At 40.6% G+C, this 16789-nt stretch overlaps 1 protein-coding gene across 2 annotated transcripts in view; it reads right to left on the bottom strand.

The window, feature by feature from the left end:
* Positions 1-16789, bottom strand: part of KPNA1 (karyopherin subunit alpha 1) — a 307265-nt gene that overhangs the window by 18471 nt on the left and 272005 nt on the right. The window contains exons 12-13 of one of the 2 annotated variants that reach the window (XM_033943492.1): positions 10434-10561; positions 10162-10340 (exon numbers count right to left, since the gene is read on the bottom strand). In XM_033943492.1, coding sequence (XP_033799383.1) covers positions 10162-10340; positions 10434-10561 — 307 coding nt within the window. Of the gene's footprint in view, positions 1-10161; positions 10341-10433; positions 10562-16789 lie in introns of those variants that run through there. The other variant, XR_004539338.1, reaches the window with a different exon arrangement.

Genomic DNA, 16789 nt, shown 5'->3' with positions numbered 1-16789 from the left:
TTCAGTTTAACTTTTGTCTACATATTTCTATTTTTAGTTTGTGATTATTCCATATTGGGCGAGGGTGTATCTCTGTTCTGTGTGTATGAAAAGGACATAGTTTTCAGTTGGTATTGACTTCAGGATCAATTGACTGTGCGGGATCTGGCTTGTTTAGCTTTACAATGTATGTGTTTGTGTTCTAGTGCTCACTGCAGTGTTTAAGATGCTGCCTTTTCCTAGGTACACTTGTTGTGCGATATGTGGATTGTTACCAAAAATCATATTTTTGATACAGATTGGGGGGGTGTCAAAAAATGATGGGCCCCAGGTGTCACATATGCTAAGTACGCCACTGGGATATGCATGTATGCTTCTTTGAGATCCAGAGAGCAAAGCCAGTTCTTCTCTACGAGGGTATAGAGTGCACTGAGGGATAACATGCAAAACTTCTCTTTGACTAAGTACTTGAGGGCTCTGAAGTCGAGGCTCAGATAAAGTCTTCTGGTCTTCTTTGGTATGAGAAAATACTTAGAATAAAACCCCATGCCCCTCTGCTGAGGAGGTACCGGTTCTATGGCATTCAGCTAAAGAAGGCCCAAGAAATCTTGTTGATGGGAGTTGAAAGTATACTTTTCTTGGAGGTCTGTGTGGAGGCATTTTGCAAAGATGAAGAGCATAAGCCTTCTTTTATTACCTTTAAGACCCAGTTGTCAGTGGTGATTAGGGTCCAACGATGTTGATAATTAATCAGTCAACCTCTGATGGGATGAGCAAGAGGGAGAGATGGTGGAACAGTGGCTAGTCTCTGGATGAGGAAGTCAAAAAGACTGAATGGATTTTTGCAGAGGCTATTTGTTGTTGTCTGGGGTGCTTTTGAGGAGGCGGCTTAGATGATATGGACTGAGAATAGTATCTTTTAAAAGTTGACGACTGATATCTAGGATTATACCACCTAGTATTCTGGGGCTTAGAAGAGTGAGCTACACAAAGTTGTCATACTTATGTCATGCCAAGCCATTTTCTCAGTAGCCTGTTCAATCTTGTCATCAAACTCATCTCCCAAACAAGGAATATTGGTGAGGCAATCTTGTACATTAGAGTCCAAGTCTGAGACCCACAAACAAGTTTCAAGTTTATTAAAAATTTGATTACTTGTCGATGCATGGTGATAGACACAGCTGAAGCTCTGGAAGTGCATCAAATACTGATCTGGACATGAACTTTCTGGTTTCAAACAATTATTTATTTATTTATTTCGATTTCTACCTCATCCTCCCAGTAGCTCGGAATGGGTTATGAGTGACTTCCTGACATTGGTCGAGAACCTCAGCAGGAAGATGCTATTCGAAGGTAGCTAATTGCTGGATTGTTTAAAGATAAGTCATATAAAAGTTATAACTAAGAATCCAGCTCAAAAGTATGGTGTTTGATAGAGCCATCTACCAAATTTGTCCAGAATTCAGCACTCCCTTCCAAGAGGAGTACTAGAACATGTTCTAAAGCTGGATGATCTTTTTAGAGCAGATTCAACTAAGAGGGATTGATGTAGTTGAGGTTGATCAAACTTTCGACATGCTTGAACTCTATAAAAATAGTCAAGTTTTCTAGGAGCCACAGGCTCATGTAGAGGTGTTTCCCAATTTTTGAAATAAGGTATCCTTCATTAGATGATGAAAGGGAAACTTTAAAAAGTCCTTAAGAGTTTGCTCAAAATCCAAGGCATCATAAACTCTGCTTTTGGTTGAAATTCAGACTCCATTTTTACTGGGAACGTATCATTCAATGGGACTGAAATGGGCATATGAATCTGGTGAAATGACAAACTCTCTGGTGGAGACTTAAATCTAGGAGGTGGAGGAGAAGAATCAGGGGTAATCTATAAGATTCTGGTGTAGAGAGCTCTGGATCCGAGTATGTAGGATCCGAGAGATCTGAATCATAGTCAATTCTTTTATGAGACAAGGCACATTAGAGCAGTGGTCTTTTGACTGGGATCGTTATTGGTACTGACATGAAGACCTATGAGTGTGGTGCCTGGAAGAGCTCCAATTGGTGTCGATACTGACCCGATGTGGAGCATGAGGAAGAACTGTGATGGCTATGACGGATGAGAGGCTCGATACCAGAGTCCTTGGTGGAGCGATGCTCGAGCTGGGATGGTACCAATGGAGCCGAGCGAGGTACTGGGGCTGGTTGTGACTGCAATGTAAGTACCAACTCCCCTTGAAGGAACTCTTGAAGTTACCTCTATAAGGACTGCACAGGTACTATTGTCAGTATAGAAGGTGCCATTGGAGCTGCAATGCATTGAGGTTTTGGTGACCTTGATGAGGAGGCATGCTTTTGAGATGCCAGCTTTGGTGAAGACAACTTCGATGCAGCTTGCCTGGTAAAAGGCTGAGAGGAGCCCGAAGGCCCCAAAATAAAATGAAGAAAGAAAATGATTGGGAAAAAAAAAAAATGAAAAATCGCACATTTTGAGTCAATCCAAAATACAACTTCTTGGCTCCACGGACAATTAAGAACTGATGGTCACACGAGCCGACGTCAGGTGGGAAAGCACTTGCGAGGTAGGGGCAGTCGCGAGACTTCTAAAGAAGTAACAGTACACTTTTGCACTGTTTGTACCCATCTTGTGAGAATATGTTGCCTGCTTGTCCTTGGATAAATATAAACACATAGCTCAAACATGCCATGGAGAGGAAGGAACAAAATCTTTATTAGCAAAAGGCCATAAGAAACTGTGGAACTCTGGGAAAAACCCAAGTATATATATATATATATATATATAGGCAATATACAATATCTTCCAATATACTATAGCTGGCAGAAAGGTTAGAGATGCAGCCTTCAAGTAACAGGAAGTCTAGGCATGCACATCGACAATGATGGGCTGGGGGGTGGGGGGGGAATCAGCATACCATCTCTATCTATTGGAAAAGATATTATCAAGGTAAGACCCTAATCTCTTTTTCCAGTGTAATAGGGATGGTATGCTGAACTAAAGGGATGTACTTAAGCAGTCCCAGAAACCCCGGGAAGGAGAGAAGCCTGTCTTCAAAACTGAGGCTCCAAAGAAGGCGTCCTCTTGAGCTGCTACATTGAACCTATAAAACTTGAAGTATGAAGGGATGACCAAGTCACCACCTAGCAAATCTCATCCAGAGGAATTGTCCTGGCTTCAGCTCAGGAAGAGGCAATTCCTTTCATCAAATGCATTCAAAGCATGAAGGGAGGCTGCCTACCAAAGGCAATGTAGCAGGATGAAATAGCTGATCTGATCCATCTTGAAATAGTAACCTTGGAAACCGGTCTCCCCTTCCTAGCCAGATTAGTCAACACAAAGGTGGTCTGAGAGACGAAAGTCATTCATAACCTCCAGGTAATGCAAAATAGCCCTCCGGACATCCAGCAACTTCAAGACACTGTTCATCTTCTTAGAATACTGTGTTCAACACTGGTCTCCCTACCTAAAGAAGGATATAACCCTGCTGGAGAGGGTGCAGAGATGAGTCACGAAGATAGTAAAAGGTGTGGAGAATTTGGACTACAAGGAACACCTCGAAAAACTGGGTTTGTTCACCCTCGAGAAGAGAAGACTGAGAGGGGATATGATAGAGACTTTTAAAACACTAAAAGGTTTTGACAAAATAGAGCAAGAAGCATCGTTGTTCACATTGTCTAATGTGACTCGGACAAGAGGTCATGGTCTGAAACTGAGGGGTAACAGGCCCAAGACTAATGTCAGGAAGTTCTGTTTCACACAGCGAGTGGTGAACGCTTGGAATGCTCTCCCGGGGGAGGTTGTGAGGGAGACCACCATTCTGGATTTCAAGGGCAAATTGGATGCACACCTTCTTGCGAATCACATTGAAGGATACGGGTAAACAGGGTCTTCATCAGGGAGCACCTAGCTTGGTCTCCACGTGTGTGGGTCGCCGGACTAGATGGACATAAGGTCTGATCCGGTGAAGGCATTTCTTATGTTCTTATGTTAGAACCTGAGGGCTGGAAAGCTGGAAGGCAAACTTCCTGGTTGATATGAAATGACAAGATTATCTTTGGTAACAAAGAAAATGGGTCAAAGAAACCCCAGCCTCTGTGATATGCAGGTATTGTGTAGTACATCTGGACCAAAAAACTGTCTTTTAGACCAGTGTTTCTCAACTTAGTCCTGGAGTACCCCTTTGCCAGTCAGGTTTTCAGGATATCCACAATGAATATGCATGAAAGAAATTTGCATATAATGGAGGCAGTGTACGCAAATTCAGTTTATGCATATTCATTGTGGATATCCTGAAAACCTGAATGGCAAGGGGGGTACTCCAGGACTGAGTTGAGAAACACTGTTTTAGACCCATTTTCATCTTATATTTTTTACAATATATCTTCAAGCCATTTCATGGCTAACAGCATTGATTAATTGTAGTCTGCTTTGTTGGGGAATTTTTAGTCACTGCCTTGAATTGGTATGTTTCTTTTTAAGGGAGGAATTAGGTGTGTAAATCAACAGGGATGTGGGTTGGGTTGTTGAACAGAGATATGTTTTTGGTACAGGGTGGGAATTGTATCATATTTGTTTCTGTTGTTTAGTTATGTGGGTGGTGAATAGGGAGGGGGGATGTCAATAACTGGTTGAGGAAATACAATATATACAAGAGAGAAGAAATGTAATGGACTTTCTTCAACAGTATGGTTCAAGGGTGCTACACCATTGGCATTTAGTTCCAGTTGCATGCAATAAACTATTGATATTATAGGGAAGGGGATTCAATATGGACAGGGAGTGGGAGAGTATAAAATATTTGCTTAAGTCTAGAAACATGACGGTAGATAAAGGCCAAATGGCCCATCTAGTATGCCCATCTGCAGTAGCCATTATCTCTTTCTCCGAGAGATCCCACGTGCCTGTCCCAGGCCCTCTTGAATTCAGACACAGTCTCTGTTTCAACCACCTCTTCCGGGAGACTGTTCCACGCATTTACCACCCTTTCTGTGTACAGAGAGATTGGGAAGCATCAGGAAATTGAGAGATCCAACTTTTTGGTGCCGGGGGTGGTTGGACCGTGCCATGCTGGTCGCAGGGAAGGAGAGGGCCGTGCCAGTCGGGGGTGGGGGGCAACCGTGACTGGGGGGCATGTTTGTGTCTGGGGGTACATTTTTTTTGACAGGCCTGCCTGTCTTTTTTATTCATTTTTTTTATGGGGCAGGTATTTTGCGTGTGTAAAAAAAGACAGGCAGGCCTGTCAAAAAACCTGCAGATCTGATGGTAACTCAGTTAATGGCAGGTCTCAGCAGTCGGGTTTGCTAATAGTAAAACCCGACTAAAAATAGCCAAGCAATTGTTAGTGAATCAATCGCTTGGCTATTATGCATGGGGTTTTTCTAATTTGCATGGGAGGATCGTTACAGGTTTTATTTAGTGAATGGAAATTTGGTCGCAATGGGCTCGCAAACCGATCGGTACACAATCGGTTTGCTTAGTGAATTTGGGCCTAAGTGTAGAACCTAGCCAGTCTCCTAGAATTTTCTACTTTCGTTGTATCAATAAGATCTGGTCACAAACCTTAATCTCTCGAGAGCCTTGAAAATTCCAATGTCTCAGACCCCGAGTTGTGCAAGGTTTGCTGTCTGGCAAGGCCTTAGAGTAGGGGTGTCAAACTCAAATCACATAAGGAGTCAAAATCTAAAACACAGGCTAAGTCGCGGGCCAAATTTTTAATTAAGATACTTACCCCCTCCTTTACTAAGGCACGGCGTGGGCCCCAGTACCGGCAGTAGTGGCAATTGCTCCGACGCTCACAGGACTTCTATGAGCGTCAGATTAATCACCGCTGCCAGTGGCGCCAAAACCCATGCTATGCGCCAGCAAAGGAGGGGGTTAGTCTTAGTAGAAGTTTAGGGATACAACCTTTCCAACCCCACACCGGCTATGTGTTATATACAAAATAAATAAAAAAGACTTTTCCTCTCTCTTTTAGGTCCTAGTTCACGCTTGCTGTCTAACACCAGCTCTGACAGGATACACACTTCAAATCTGACATATTGTAATCAAAAAATAGAAAATACAATTTTTTCTTCTACCTTTTGTTGTCTGGTCATTTTGCTTTTGGTCCCAGTTTCTCTTTCTGATTTTATCTATCTTCTAATTCTCTTTCCAGTGTCTGCTGTCCATTTTTTTTTTCTCTTCTCTCTTGCTCCAGTCCCTGTCTCCAACATATTGATTTTTTCCTTTCAACTTTTCAGCCTCTGTCCACTCAAATCTCATCCTTCTTTCTCATCCTTCTCCTTCTTTTTAAATTTTCAGCTACCTATCAATTTTCAATCTTCTCTCATTCTGTAGCTCTCCCATTTCCCATCTCATTCTTTTCCCAGCTTTCTATTTCCTTCTATCTCTCCTCCTCTCTTCTCTTGGTCCAACATTTTGCTCCATCTTTTTTCTGTTGTTGTTCTTCCCTCCCCCCTTGATGCTGAACAATGAAATTAAAGGGGAAAAAAAAAAAGATGCTGCATCTCTCTCTCCCTTCCCCAGGCTTACCATTTCTCCCTCCCTTCCATCTCCAGATCCAACTTCCCTCCCTTTCTCTTCCCATCTGCCCCCCATCCCATCTCTCCCCTGTCTGCCTACCTTCCTCCCGCCCCCCAGGTCCACTAATTCTCCCTTTCTCTTCCCAACAGTTCTCCCTTCAAGTATCTTTTTCCCTCTTCCTCCACACCACTCCAGGTCCAACCTCTCTCCCTTCATCTCTCTCTCCTCACAGCCCAGCATGTCTTTCTCTCCAGCAACAGTCCCTCTCTCCTCACAGCACAGCATGTCTTTCCCTCCAGCGCCAATCCAATGTCGCCGCAAAGTAAAAAAATCTGTCAGCCTCAGCAATTCAGCAGGCTCCCCCTCCTACTTTATGCCTGCCGCGGTCTGTATCCAATGACGCGCAACTTCCTGTTTTCACCCAGGTGGACTACAGCAGACAGAAAGCAGGAAGGGGGAGCCACGGACAACACCGCTGAATTGCTGCCGAGGCTGGCAGACTTTCCAACATGATGGCAACATCAGACCAGCGCAGGAGAGAAGACACATAGAACTGTAAAAAGGGGAAGTTTGGGAGCATTACTATGGGCCACATAAAAAGGCCAGGCGGGCCGGATTCGGCCTGCAGGCCTTGTGTTTTGACACATATGCCTTAGAGCTACGGTCCATAACACTGGCCCAACAAGTCATCTAGACCCTTGCCATATAGCATCTGCCCTTGAAAGGGAAGCCTGTTCAGAGTGGCTTTAGAGGCTGAATCTCCTACCTGATCTGTCTGATCTGCTTGGCAGAGATAGCATAGGCTGACACTTTGATATTATACAGAGCATCTGCTATATAATTCACCCCAGATAGGAGAAATTGGGGATCATAGTCATCCTCCGAGGCTGGGACTTGAGATAGACGGATGTGGCAAGCACAACCAAGAAATAAAGCCACAGCTCCTGCCTTAATTCCTATGGCCAAAGCTTCAAATTGCCTTTTGAGGACCACGTCCTGAGTATCCTCTAATATCACACCTCCTACACTAGGGCAAGGAGGTGTATGTTGACCTGAACCAGCAGAGAATCCACCTTCAGCTGAACAGCTGCTGGAAATCCAGAGCCATCAGGTAAAGCTTGGCCATTGTCTTAGCCACTTGCAGTGGCCATGTGTTGGCCGAATGCAAAGGAAAAAACGTAGTTAGAGCAACCAAGCTGCTAATTAAGCACTGTGAAGAGGGGGGCTAGAGGAATTTCCAGCTTCAATTCTCATAGTGAGGTAGAAATAATGCCTAAGAGCACAGAGTCTTTGAACTGCCAGCACACCATGGGGGTCTTTCTCCTAGTTCAGGGCCACTACCGCTGTGCTCATGCAGAGAACCAGACTCTAAAACTGCATCCTGGGACAATAGTGGCATGGAATCAGACTTTCTATCCTCCTAGTTTATGTCAGACAGAACATCCTGGTTCATCTCTTGAGTCCTCACCTGGTTGCGGCATATGCAGAGGGGAGTTCTCCTGCACTGCCACAGATATGATGAATGCAGACGCTGATGACCCCTGACAGTTCAAATAGGCATTCCACATAAGGCTCACAATCTGTGGTGAAGCCTTTTACTGGGGGTCTTGAGACCCCCAGCCGGTCCCTTCTGAGCTCCGTGGCCACCGTGTCTATACGCTTGGCCAATGCACTTTTGGAGGGCTCGGGAAAGGGTCTCCTCCCTTTGGAATGCACCTCCTGCAGATCTCCAGACCTGGGGAACTCAAATGAGGCTAAGCCCAAGTGTCCAAGCTCTCTGCCACATGCGGGACATGGATGCTCCTCAGCTGGTAATCCAGTGCAAACCTGGCATGATATAGGGGTAGGAAGGCCTGAAGGGTCCATCCCAGTTGGTTTTAAGCAAAATTAAGTTTTGACTTTAGAGAAAAAAAATAGATCATTTAAAATTTGAGATGGCCAATGCCTATGGGTCTTCCCTGAAGTAAAAAAATTACAGTGAAAGGGGATTTAAAGGTGGGTGATGTTGGCTTTGGCTGCAAAAACCTTTAAATGTCACTTTCGTAGAACTCCCCATAGACTATAATAGCTTTACACACTATGCCATATGCCTGCCTGTTTCAGCTTAGGAATGAAGTTGGGATAAAGGAGAAGAACTCTGCTTCACAGGTTCACCGGATAAACCTGGCCTTCGGGCTGACAGTCGCACCAAGGTTGCAGCGGTGGCAAAAAGGGTGAACAGAATGCTAGGAATTATTATGAAGGGGATCACGAACAGATCGGAGAAGGTTATCATGGTGCGCCCTCATCTGGAGTACTGCGTCCAACACTGGTCTAATACATGAAGGAGGACACGGCACTACTCAAAAGAGTCCAGAGAAGAGTGACTAAAATGGTTAAGGGGCTGGAGGAGTTGCAGTACAGTGAGAGATTGGAGAAACTGGGCCTCTTCTCCCTTGAAAAGAGAAGACTGAGAGGGGACATGATCAAAACATTCAAAATACTGAAGGGAATAGACTTAGCAAATAAAGACAGATTGTTCACCCTCTCCAAGGTAGAGAGAACGAGAGGGCACTCTCTAAAGTTGAAAGGGGATAGATTCATTACAAACGTAAGGAAGTTCTTCTTCACCCGGAGAGTGATAGACAACTGGAATGCTCTTCTGGAGTCTGTTACAGGGGAAAACACCCTCCAGGGATTCAAGACAAAGTTGGACAAGTTCCTGCTAAACTGGAACGTACGCAGGTGAGGCTGGACTCATTTAGAGCACTGGTCTTTGACCTGGGGGCCACCACGTGAGTGGACTGCTGGGCACAATGGACCACTGGTCTGACCCAGCAGTGGCAATTCTTATGTTCTTATGAGCCTCAACCCCCAGAAAACCTCATGCCGTGAAGGGAGAGGACCACACAGCCAGCCCACTATTAATCCCATCCAAGCCAGGAAGGAGTCAAACAGCCTGCACTCAGGCTCCTGATAAATCAGGGATGTGAGCAGCAATGAAGGGGATAGCCCCCTGAGCTTAAAAATGCAAAAGCAGGCTAGCTAGCTAGGCATCCCCAAGGGCTGATCCTGCTAGCAACACAAGTCTGCATCTTCTCCCAGGTAGGTGTCCCAAAAGGTGGAAAGCTCTGGACACCAAGCCTCCAATCGAACGCTTAGAAAAAATACCCAAAAATAACAAAGCCACAGAGCAGAGCCACTTCTGAGTAACTTGCTTGCAGAAAAAAAATGAGGGGGCAGGATCAGCTCCCTGGAAAGGAGGCAGAGTTCATAAGATGATTGACAGTATTCTGCAAGCAACTTGCGGGTTCAGATGCATAACTAGCATTCAGGCCTACTAGACACATTGCACTAGAAATTAAATTGTGGTATCTGTTGCTGGAGTACATGGCTAAGGCAAGTAACATAGCAAGATTCAAACAAGATTAGGACAAGTTATTGTAAGAGAAACTATTAAAGAGAAACTATTAAAAATTATTAATCAGTAGACTTGTAAAAGCCATTGCTTATCCTTGGAAATGATTTATAAGAAACCTACTTTCTAGAAAGTGCCAGGTATTCTTGGTATGGACTGGTCCCTGTCAGAGATAGGATACTAGGTTTAATGGACTTTGATCTGACTCAGTATGGCTTATGTTCTCTAAAACTGATGTTCAACTGTCTCTTACCATATGCTTCCTCAATGAGAGCACAGTAAGGATTAATTCCATTGCCATTCCTCTTTGCTTCCTGTTCTCCAAGTCTTAGGATGTTTTCCAAACCATTTAGTGCCACTTGTACAATCTTTGAATCCATGACTGTCAGGAGATCGCATAGTGGTTTAATACAGCCTAATTCTACCAGATACCTTAGAAAAACAAAGAAACAGCTTGTTAAAGGCTTATAATACATAGTTTTCAAATTAGAATTCTGTCTATATTGGACTATTAATGCTACTCACTTGATTTGCTCTGCAGAGCCTCCAGAAGTTGCATTTGTGATTGCCCATGCTGCTTCTTTCCTTGTCCTAAACTCTGCTGTTTGCAGAATATTTATAAGAGCTGGAAAGATGTTTGCATCTATCACTGTCTGTAAGAAAATAAGGCTTATAAAGAAATGCAACAATTGGAAAAAAAAAAACAACCCCACCCCAAAAAACAGTAAACAAATGCTAAGGATTTTGGGCAACTTTTTCCATAGCGATGGCATGTATACTTAATTTATATTTATCTTCTCAGGATTCAACTCCATCATGGGTGTTGTCATCAACTGAGCTCATGCAAGAATACACTAAGCCAGTGCTTCTCAACCCTATCCTGAAGGCACACCTAGCCAAGTGGGTTTACAGGATTACCACAATGAATATGCATGATAGATTTGCATGTACTGGAAATCCATTGTATGCAACTCTCATGCACATTCATTGCGCTAATCCTGAAAATCCAACTAGCTAGGTGTGCCTTCAAGAGGACTGAAAAGAATTATTCTGAATTGCTCCATATGCATGTGCGTCATTTACTGCCTGCTACTGTTATGCAAGATCATTTCTATGTTTCATTTGAGTACAATACCACTCCTTGGTGAGGTGGGTAGGCATGCAAGGACTTATACTGCTCTCCCTGAAGAGAATGTATTACAGGTAAATAACTTAATTTTCTCCAAGGACAAGCTAAAATGTACTCACATCATGGGATTCCCTAGCTACAGATGACCTTCAAAAGACAAAAGAAAGCAACAAATGCACTGCAGCAGAGATACCAAAATATTTTTAGCAGAAAATAGTATAAAAAATAAACAAAATCAGAGGGAGCTTGGAACTAAGACCTTGGAGGAATGGAAACCTTGGAGGAATGGAGTTAGAGTCTAACTATAAAGAAATTAAGGAATGCTGATTAGCCAAGCCTATCACACTGGAAATACTTTTCTAAAAACAGTAATGGGCTCTAAACTTGTGAACAGATGTCCATATTGCAGCTCTGAAAAATTATTTCCCATGGAAGCTGAACAAGTGAGCTACCAATGCCATTACAACTTTGAGCTGCAACATGACCTTCAGGAAACGAGTATGCCTGAGCATAAATAAAGGAGTCTACCAACCAATTAATAGTGCATGTTTGTTGATAGCAACTTCCTACCCTATTTGAGTTTCCAAAGGTTTTAGTCTACTCCAAATAAAAGACAAAGACTCAAGTCCAATGCGTGTACAGCACTTTTATCTTTATGGACACGAGGCCTGATAAAGAATGTTGGTAGGATGATGTCAGCCTCACATTGCTGAGTGCTGATTGTCAGCATGGCCTAATCAATGTCAGCAAAGGACTATGGGACATTACATCAATTTGATTCTGGAATGTTGATGCAGATAGACCCTAAAAGCTCCTGCATAGAATCCCTATATTATTCAACTTCTCATAGTTTCTTTGATTGCCAGCGGAAGAGCAAGTTAGGCAAAGATGAACTTACCCCCCTCTTCTACAAAGCCACATGGTAATGGCCCCGAAGCCCATAAAGATTTAAAGGGCTTCAGGGCTGTTGCCGTGCAGCTTTGTAGAAGAGGGTGTTAGTTTTCCCCATCCTTGATAAAGTTAAATGAAGCGCGTCAGCAAGGGGATAAAACTGATCAAAAGCTAAGTTATTCAACCTATTTAATCCATGTATTGAAAACTATAATATATAAAAAGTATAAAACAGTATTCATAAAAAATACGATAGTATTAGAAATGCTGTGCCTGGAATAATGAGGAACTTTGCCACAGCGAGTTGTGTTACTCGGGTGGAGGTCTGAAATCCCCAAAGGCATTAGCACAAATGTGTGTGATAACAAGTTCAAGTTTCAAGTTTAATAAATTTTGATTTTACGCAATATCAAATATTTCAATGCGTATTACATAATTCTAATATACAATAAGAGCCAGGGATGACAAATACAAATGAGACAAAATTATACAGACTAATCATTATGGAACAAATAGGTAAAGGGTAGAAATACAATTTATACAATTTATAAAATTAAAAAAAAAAAAAAAAAAAGGAACATTTAAGGTTTGCACACAAGGATAGGGACATTTAAGAATATAAAAAGAATTGATTAAAAAAGCTTTAATTATTTTGAAATAATTCAAAATATGAGAAAATGTTAAGAATGATTGATCAGTTTAAATGTAAATGGTCTTTTATATAAAAAGAGTACGAAGACTAAGATTAATATTAATGATCTTTTAAAAGAAGAGAAAAGTAGGAAGATTAAGATTATAAAAGCACTTATAATTTCAAATTGATGTCCTATTAATTTAATTCTTTGGGGATTAGGTACTGCGTTTATTGGAATGTTCTATCTATGTATTGAATGCATCTTTATAAAGAATGCTTTTCAAGCCGCGTTTGAATTTGTCTAATGATGATTCGTTACGTAAATAGATTGGTAAATTATTCCACTGTTGGGGTGCTTGTACTGAAAACATGGTTGCTCTTCTAGTCCCAATTATTTTCAAAGAAGGAATAGTTAATAAGTTTTGTTGCGACGATCTTAGCGTCCTAAGTGAAGAGTAAGGTATTAGTAGTCTGTCCAGAAATAACGGCTCATGTGATTGTTGAATTTTGAATGTTAGTAATATAATTTTAAACGTTTTTCTGTGTATAATAGGTAGCCAGTGTGCATCTTGTAGGAGTGGTGTAACATGATCATACTTTTTTGAATTTGTTATAATTTTTATTGCTATATTTTGTATTATCTGTAGTCTTCTTATTTCTTTATGAGCTATACCAAGTTTATCAAGTTTATCAAGTTTATTAACAGAATTTGATTTATCGCTTATTGAAATCACTAAGCGATGTACATTACAATATATAGCAAGGTAAAAGAGTTTCACAAATTAACAATAAACATTTGACTAAAACAAACAGGTAATTGGGATGGAAAGATTAAAAGTTACATATTTCGTTAAAAATAGAAAATTGGGGAAAAACGATAGGTAAGGGTACATAAAAATCTCAGCTATTAAAATATTAAAAACATAATCTGCTTTAAACATTGAAGGCATCTCTAAATAGATAAGATTTTAAAGATTTTTTAAATATTAAGATATCTTTTTCATCACGAATATATTGGGGAAGGGCATTCCACCATAGGGGACCTGTCACTGAAAAAATACCACAGTACATAGAGTTGCAATAATCTAACCTAGAGATGATTAGAGAGTGAATAAGAATATTAAGTGCTTCCGGTTTAAGGACCTTAGTTAATGATCTGATAAGTCGCAATTTATTGAAACAGTTTTTGACCACTGTACTGATTTGATTATGATAGCTAAATTCTTGATCTAAGGTTACTCCCAATATTTTTGTTGTATTCACTTGCTCAAGGGGAATATTGTTTAGTAGTATCTGAGATGAAAATTGTTCCTTTAGCTCTGTTTTCCAAGGGAAAAACATCACTGAAGATTTTGTTGGATTCAACGCTAACATATTGTCCTTAAGCCATTGGCTTATTTGTAGTAACTTATTATTTATGGATGTTATCTCTTTTGGATCTACTAGATTTAAAGGATGAAGTAATTGGATATCATCTGCGTATGCAAATGTAGAAAATCCAATAGATTGACTGAGCGTTAGTAAAGGTGCCAAAAAGATATTAAATAGAAGTGGTGAAAGAATTGAGCCTTGAGGAATTCCAAAGGAATTGGTGAAGTTATTAGATGTTGAATTATTGAATACTACTCTAGCTGAGCGATCTTGGAAGTATGATTTAAGCCAACTTAGCACATGACCTGAAATGCCAATTGAAGAGAGTCTGTTAATGAGTAGATGATGATCTATGGTATCAAAAGCTGCAGATAAATCAAGTGAAATCAGAATAATTGATTTATGATGATCTAAATGATATTGTATATTAGTTGTGAGTCCTGTCATTGAGTGTTCGGTTGAGTGATTTGCTCTAAAACCAGTTTGATTTGGGTGTAGTATATTTGTTTTTTCTATGAAATTAGTTATCTGATTAAAAACTACTTTTTCTATTAGTTTAGTGAGGAATGGCAAATTGGCTATTGGACAATAATTCGATATTATTGAGGTTGCTTCTTTGGGATTTTTTATCTTTGGTGAATTTAATGCTATCTGAAATGGTGGTTCTGCATAGAATCCAAATACCTTAGATATCTAGCCAGCCTGGGAGATATATTAACCTGAAGTACTTGAATGGAACAAAAGATGTCAGACACACTGATTAACATAAGAACATAAGAAACGCCTTCACTGGATCAGACCGAGGTCCATCTAGTCCGGTGCCCTGCACACACGGCGGCCCATTTAGGTACTCCTTTTTGGAGACCTGACTTTACCGTATCCCTCAATATGATATGCAAGAAGGTGTGCGTCCAACTTGCGTTTGAATCCCAGTATAGTAGTCTCAGCCACAACCTCCTCCGGGAGTGCATTCCGTCTCTGAAAATCATAGGTACACGAAGAGCCGACATGTTTACAGTAATGGGACCACAATGGTGGAATGCACTTCCCCAATATATTAGAACTGAACAGGACATTACAACTTTTAAAAAATTACTAAAAACTTATTTATTTAAAGACGCTTTTACTCCTGATTGACCTAAGAATACTTTTTAATATTGGCTTAAACCTTATCGTTTTATTCCTTTAAAAAAAAAAGAAAAAAAAAAAAAAACCCACTTACTTAAAGATCATCTTTAATCTCAAAGTGTTTATTTGCTTTAGAGACAGCCTTATCTTGTGTTTTGATAAAGTTAAACCTAGCCTTTTGTTTTTCCCTTTTTTCTAACCCAACATTGTAACTTTATTTTATTCCTTACCCCTCATGTATGTTTTGGATGAAATTTATAGTGTAATATGTCAATATTTGTTATATTTTAGCTTCTTGAATACTTTTACTCTGAATATGTACATCGCCTTGAAATTTTTTAATAGGCGATTCATCAAATATTTAATAAAACTTGAAACTTGAACTTGATTCCAAGCACCCACCACCCGCTGTGTGAAACAGAACTTCCTGACATTTGTCCATTATCATTCCTGTAAGCGTCACACCTTCCTCATCAATTAAGCTTATTTACCATTGTGTCAAACCGTTTCCAAATTATGAACAGAAAGATACTGGAAAATACATACTTAGCACAATACATGATATTGTATTACTCTACTCTCACTTGTTTTCACAACTTGTGGGAAGTTTATAACTTGCAAAAAGCTTGAGATCTGCTGGGGGAATGTTACTAACTAGTCTAAAGGAAGATAAGATTAGTTATGTGAAATCTAAAATATCTTTTCCATTGCTGGTAAAAACCTCTGGAATTCCATCCCAGGAACAATGAGATTATGTAAAGATCGTACGTCATTTAAGAAATTATTAAAATCAATTATTCGTGAACGCCTTTCTCTAAATTCAGTGGGCTTTGCTTTATCATTAAATAATTTCATTAAATTTTGGTATTAAGGAAAATTGGAAAGATTAAGTCAAGTCATTTGTAGTATTTCATGATGTTTTGTTTGTTCTTATAATTTGTGAATGTATGATGTTTGTATACTGCTTAGATTCAAGCGGTTTATAAATTTTGAAAATTTTGAGAGGAGAATGGTCTGTTCGGAATGGAATGATATTTATTGGGAGAGATAACCTTGAAAAAACCGTATCAGAACACATGGGTGAAACATGTCGGTTATCCCCCGTTCTATGAACTGAGACCAGAAATTGAGCTGATCCAAAGCTAAGTAACTTTATTTTAGCCACTATTTATGAACTATTTAAGTATTTAAACATTAAATTATATAAAAAATTATAAAGAATACAAGCACACAAAAAAAGTTAAAGAAAATATAAGGATCCGATGACGAGAGGAGGTGTAAAGCCACCTACTATGAAGATTTATTGAGTGGGGAGGTGGCCTCGCTGAGTTCCTTAGTACCAGCAGGAGATGAATCCAGAAATTAGTGGATTGTGCTCTTCTTCAGCAGGTGAGGTGGAGAACAGAGTACTGATTCTGAACTCTGGTTTATTGGATGACAAGCCTCCTGGTAAATCAGTGTGTTCTATCTCCAGCAGGCAGATTGATGGGCTCCTACCAGCTCATAGTCTCTGCTGCTTAGATCCTGGACTGGTCTAATTCAGTCAAGCTGAGGGGCGCTCTGGCTGTGCAGTGCCAGCTTTAGGAAATACACCTGGATCCCCAGGTCACTTCCCTTTCTCAGATGTTAGAAAAAAAAAAAAAAGAGAGAAAAAAATAGCTGCACTGGGTCATATAGCAATTTCACCAGCTGCCTATATGACAAGGGGAGAGTCTGCTGCAGCCAGGG

The sequence above is a fragment of the Geotrypetes seraphini genome, chromosome 4 (genome assembly GCF_902459505.1).
Source record: "Geotrypetes seraphini chromosome 4, aGeoSer1.1, whole genome shotgun sequence".
Lineage (NCBI taxonomy): Eukaryota > Metazoa > Chordata > Amphibia > Gymnophiona > Dermophiidae > Geotrypetes > Geotrypetes seraphini.
Note: the sequence above shows the minus strand (reverse complement) of the source record. Positions and strands in the feature narration are given on the sequence as shown.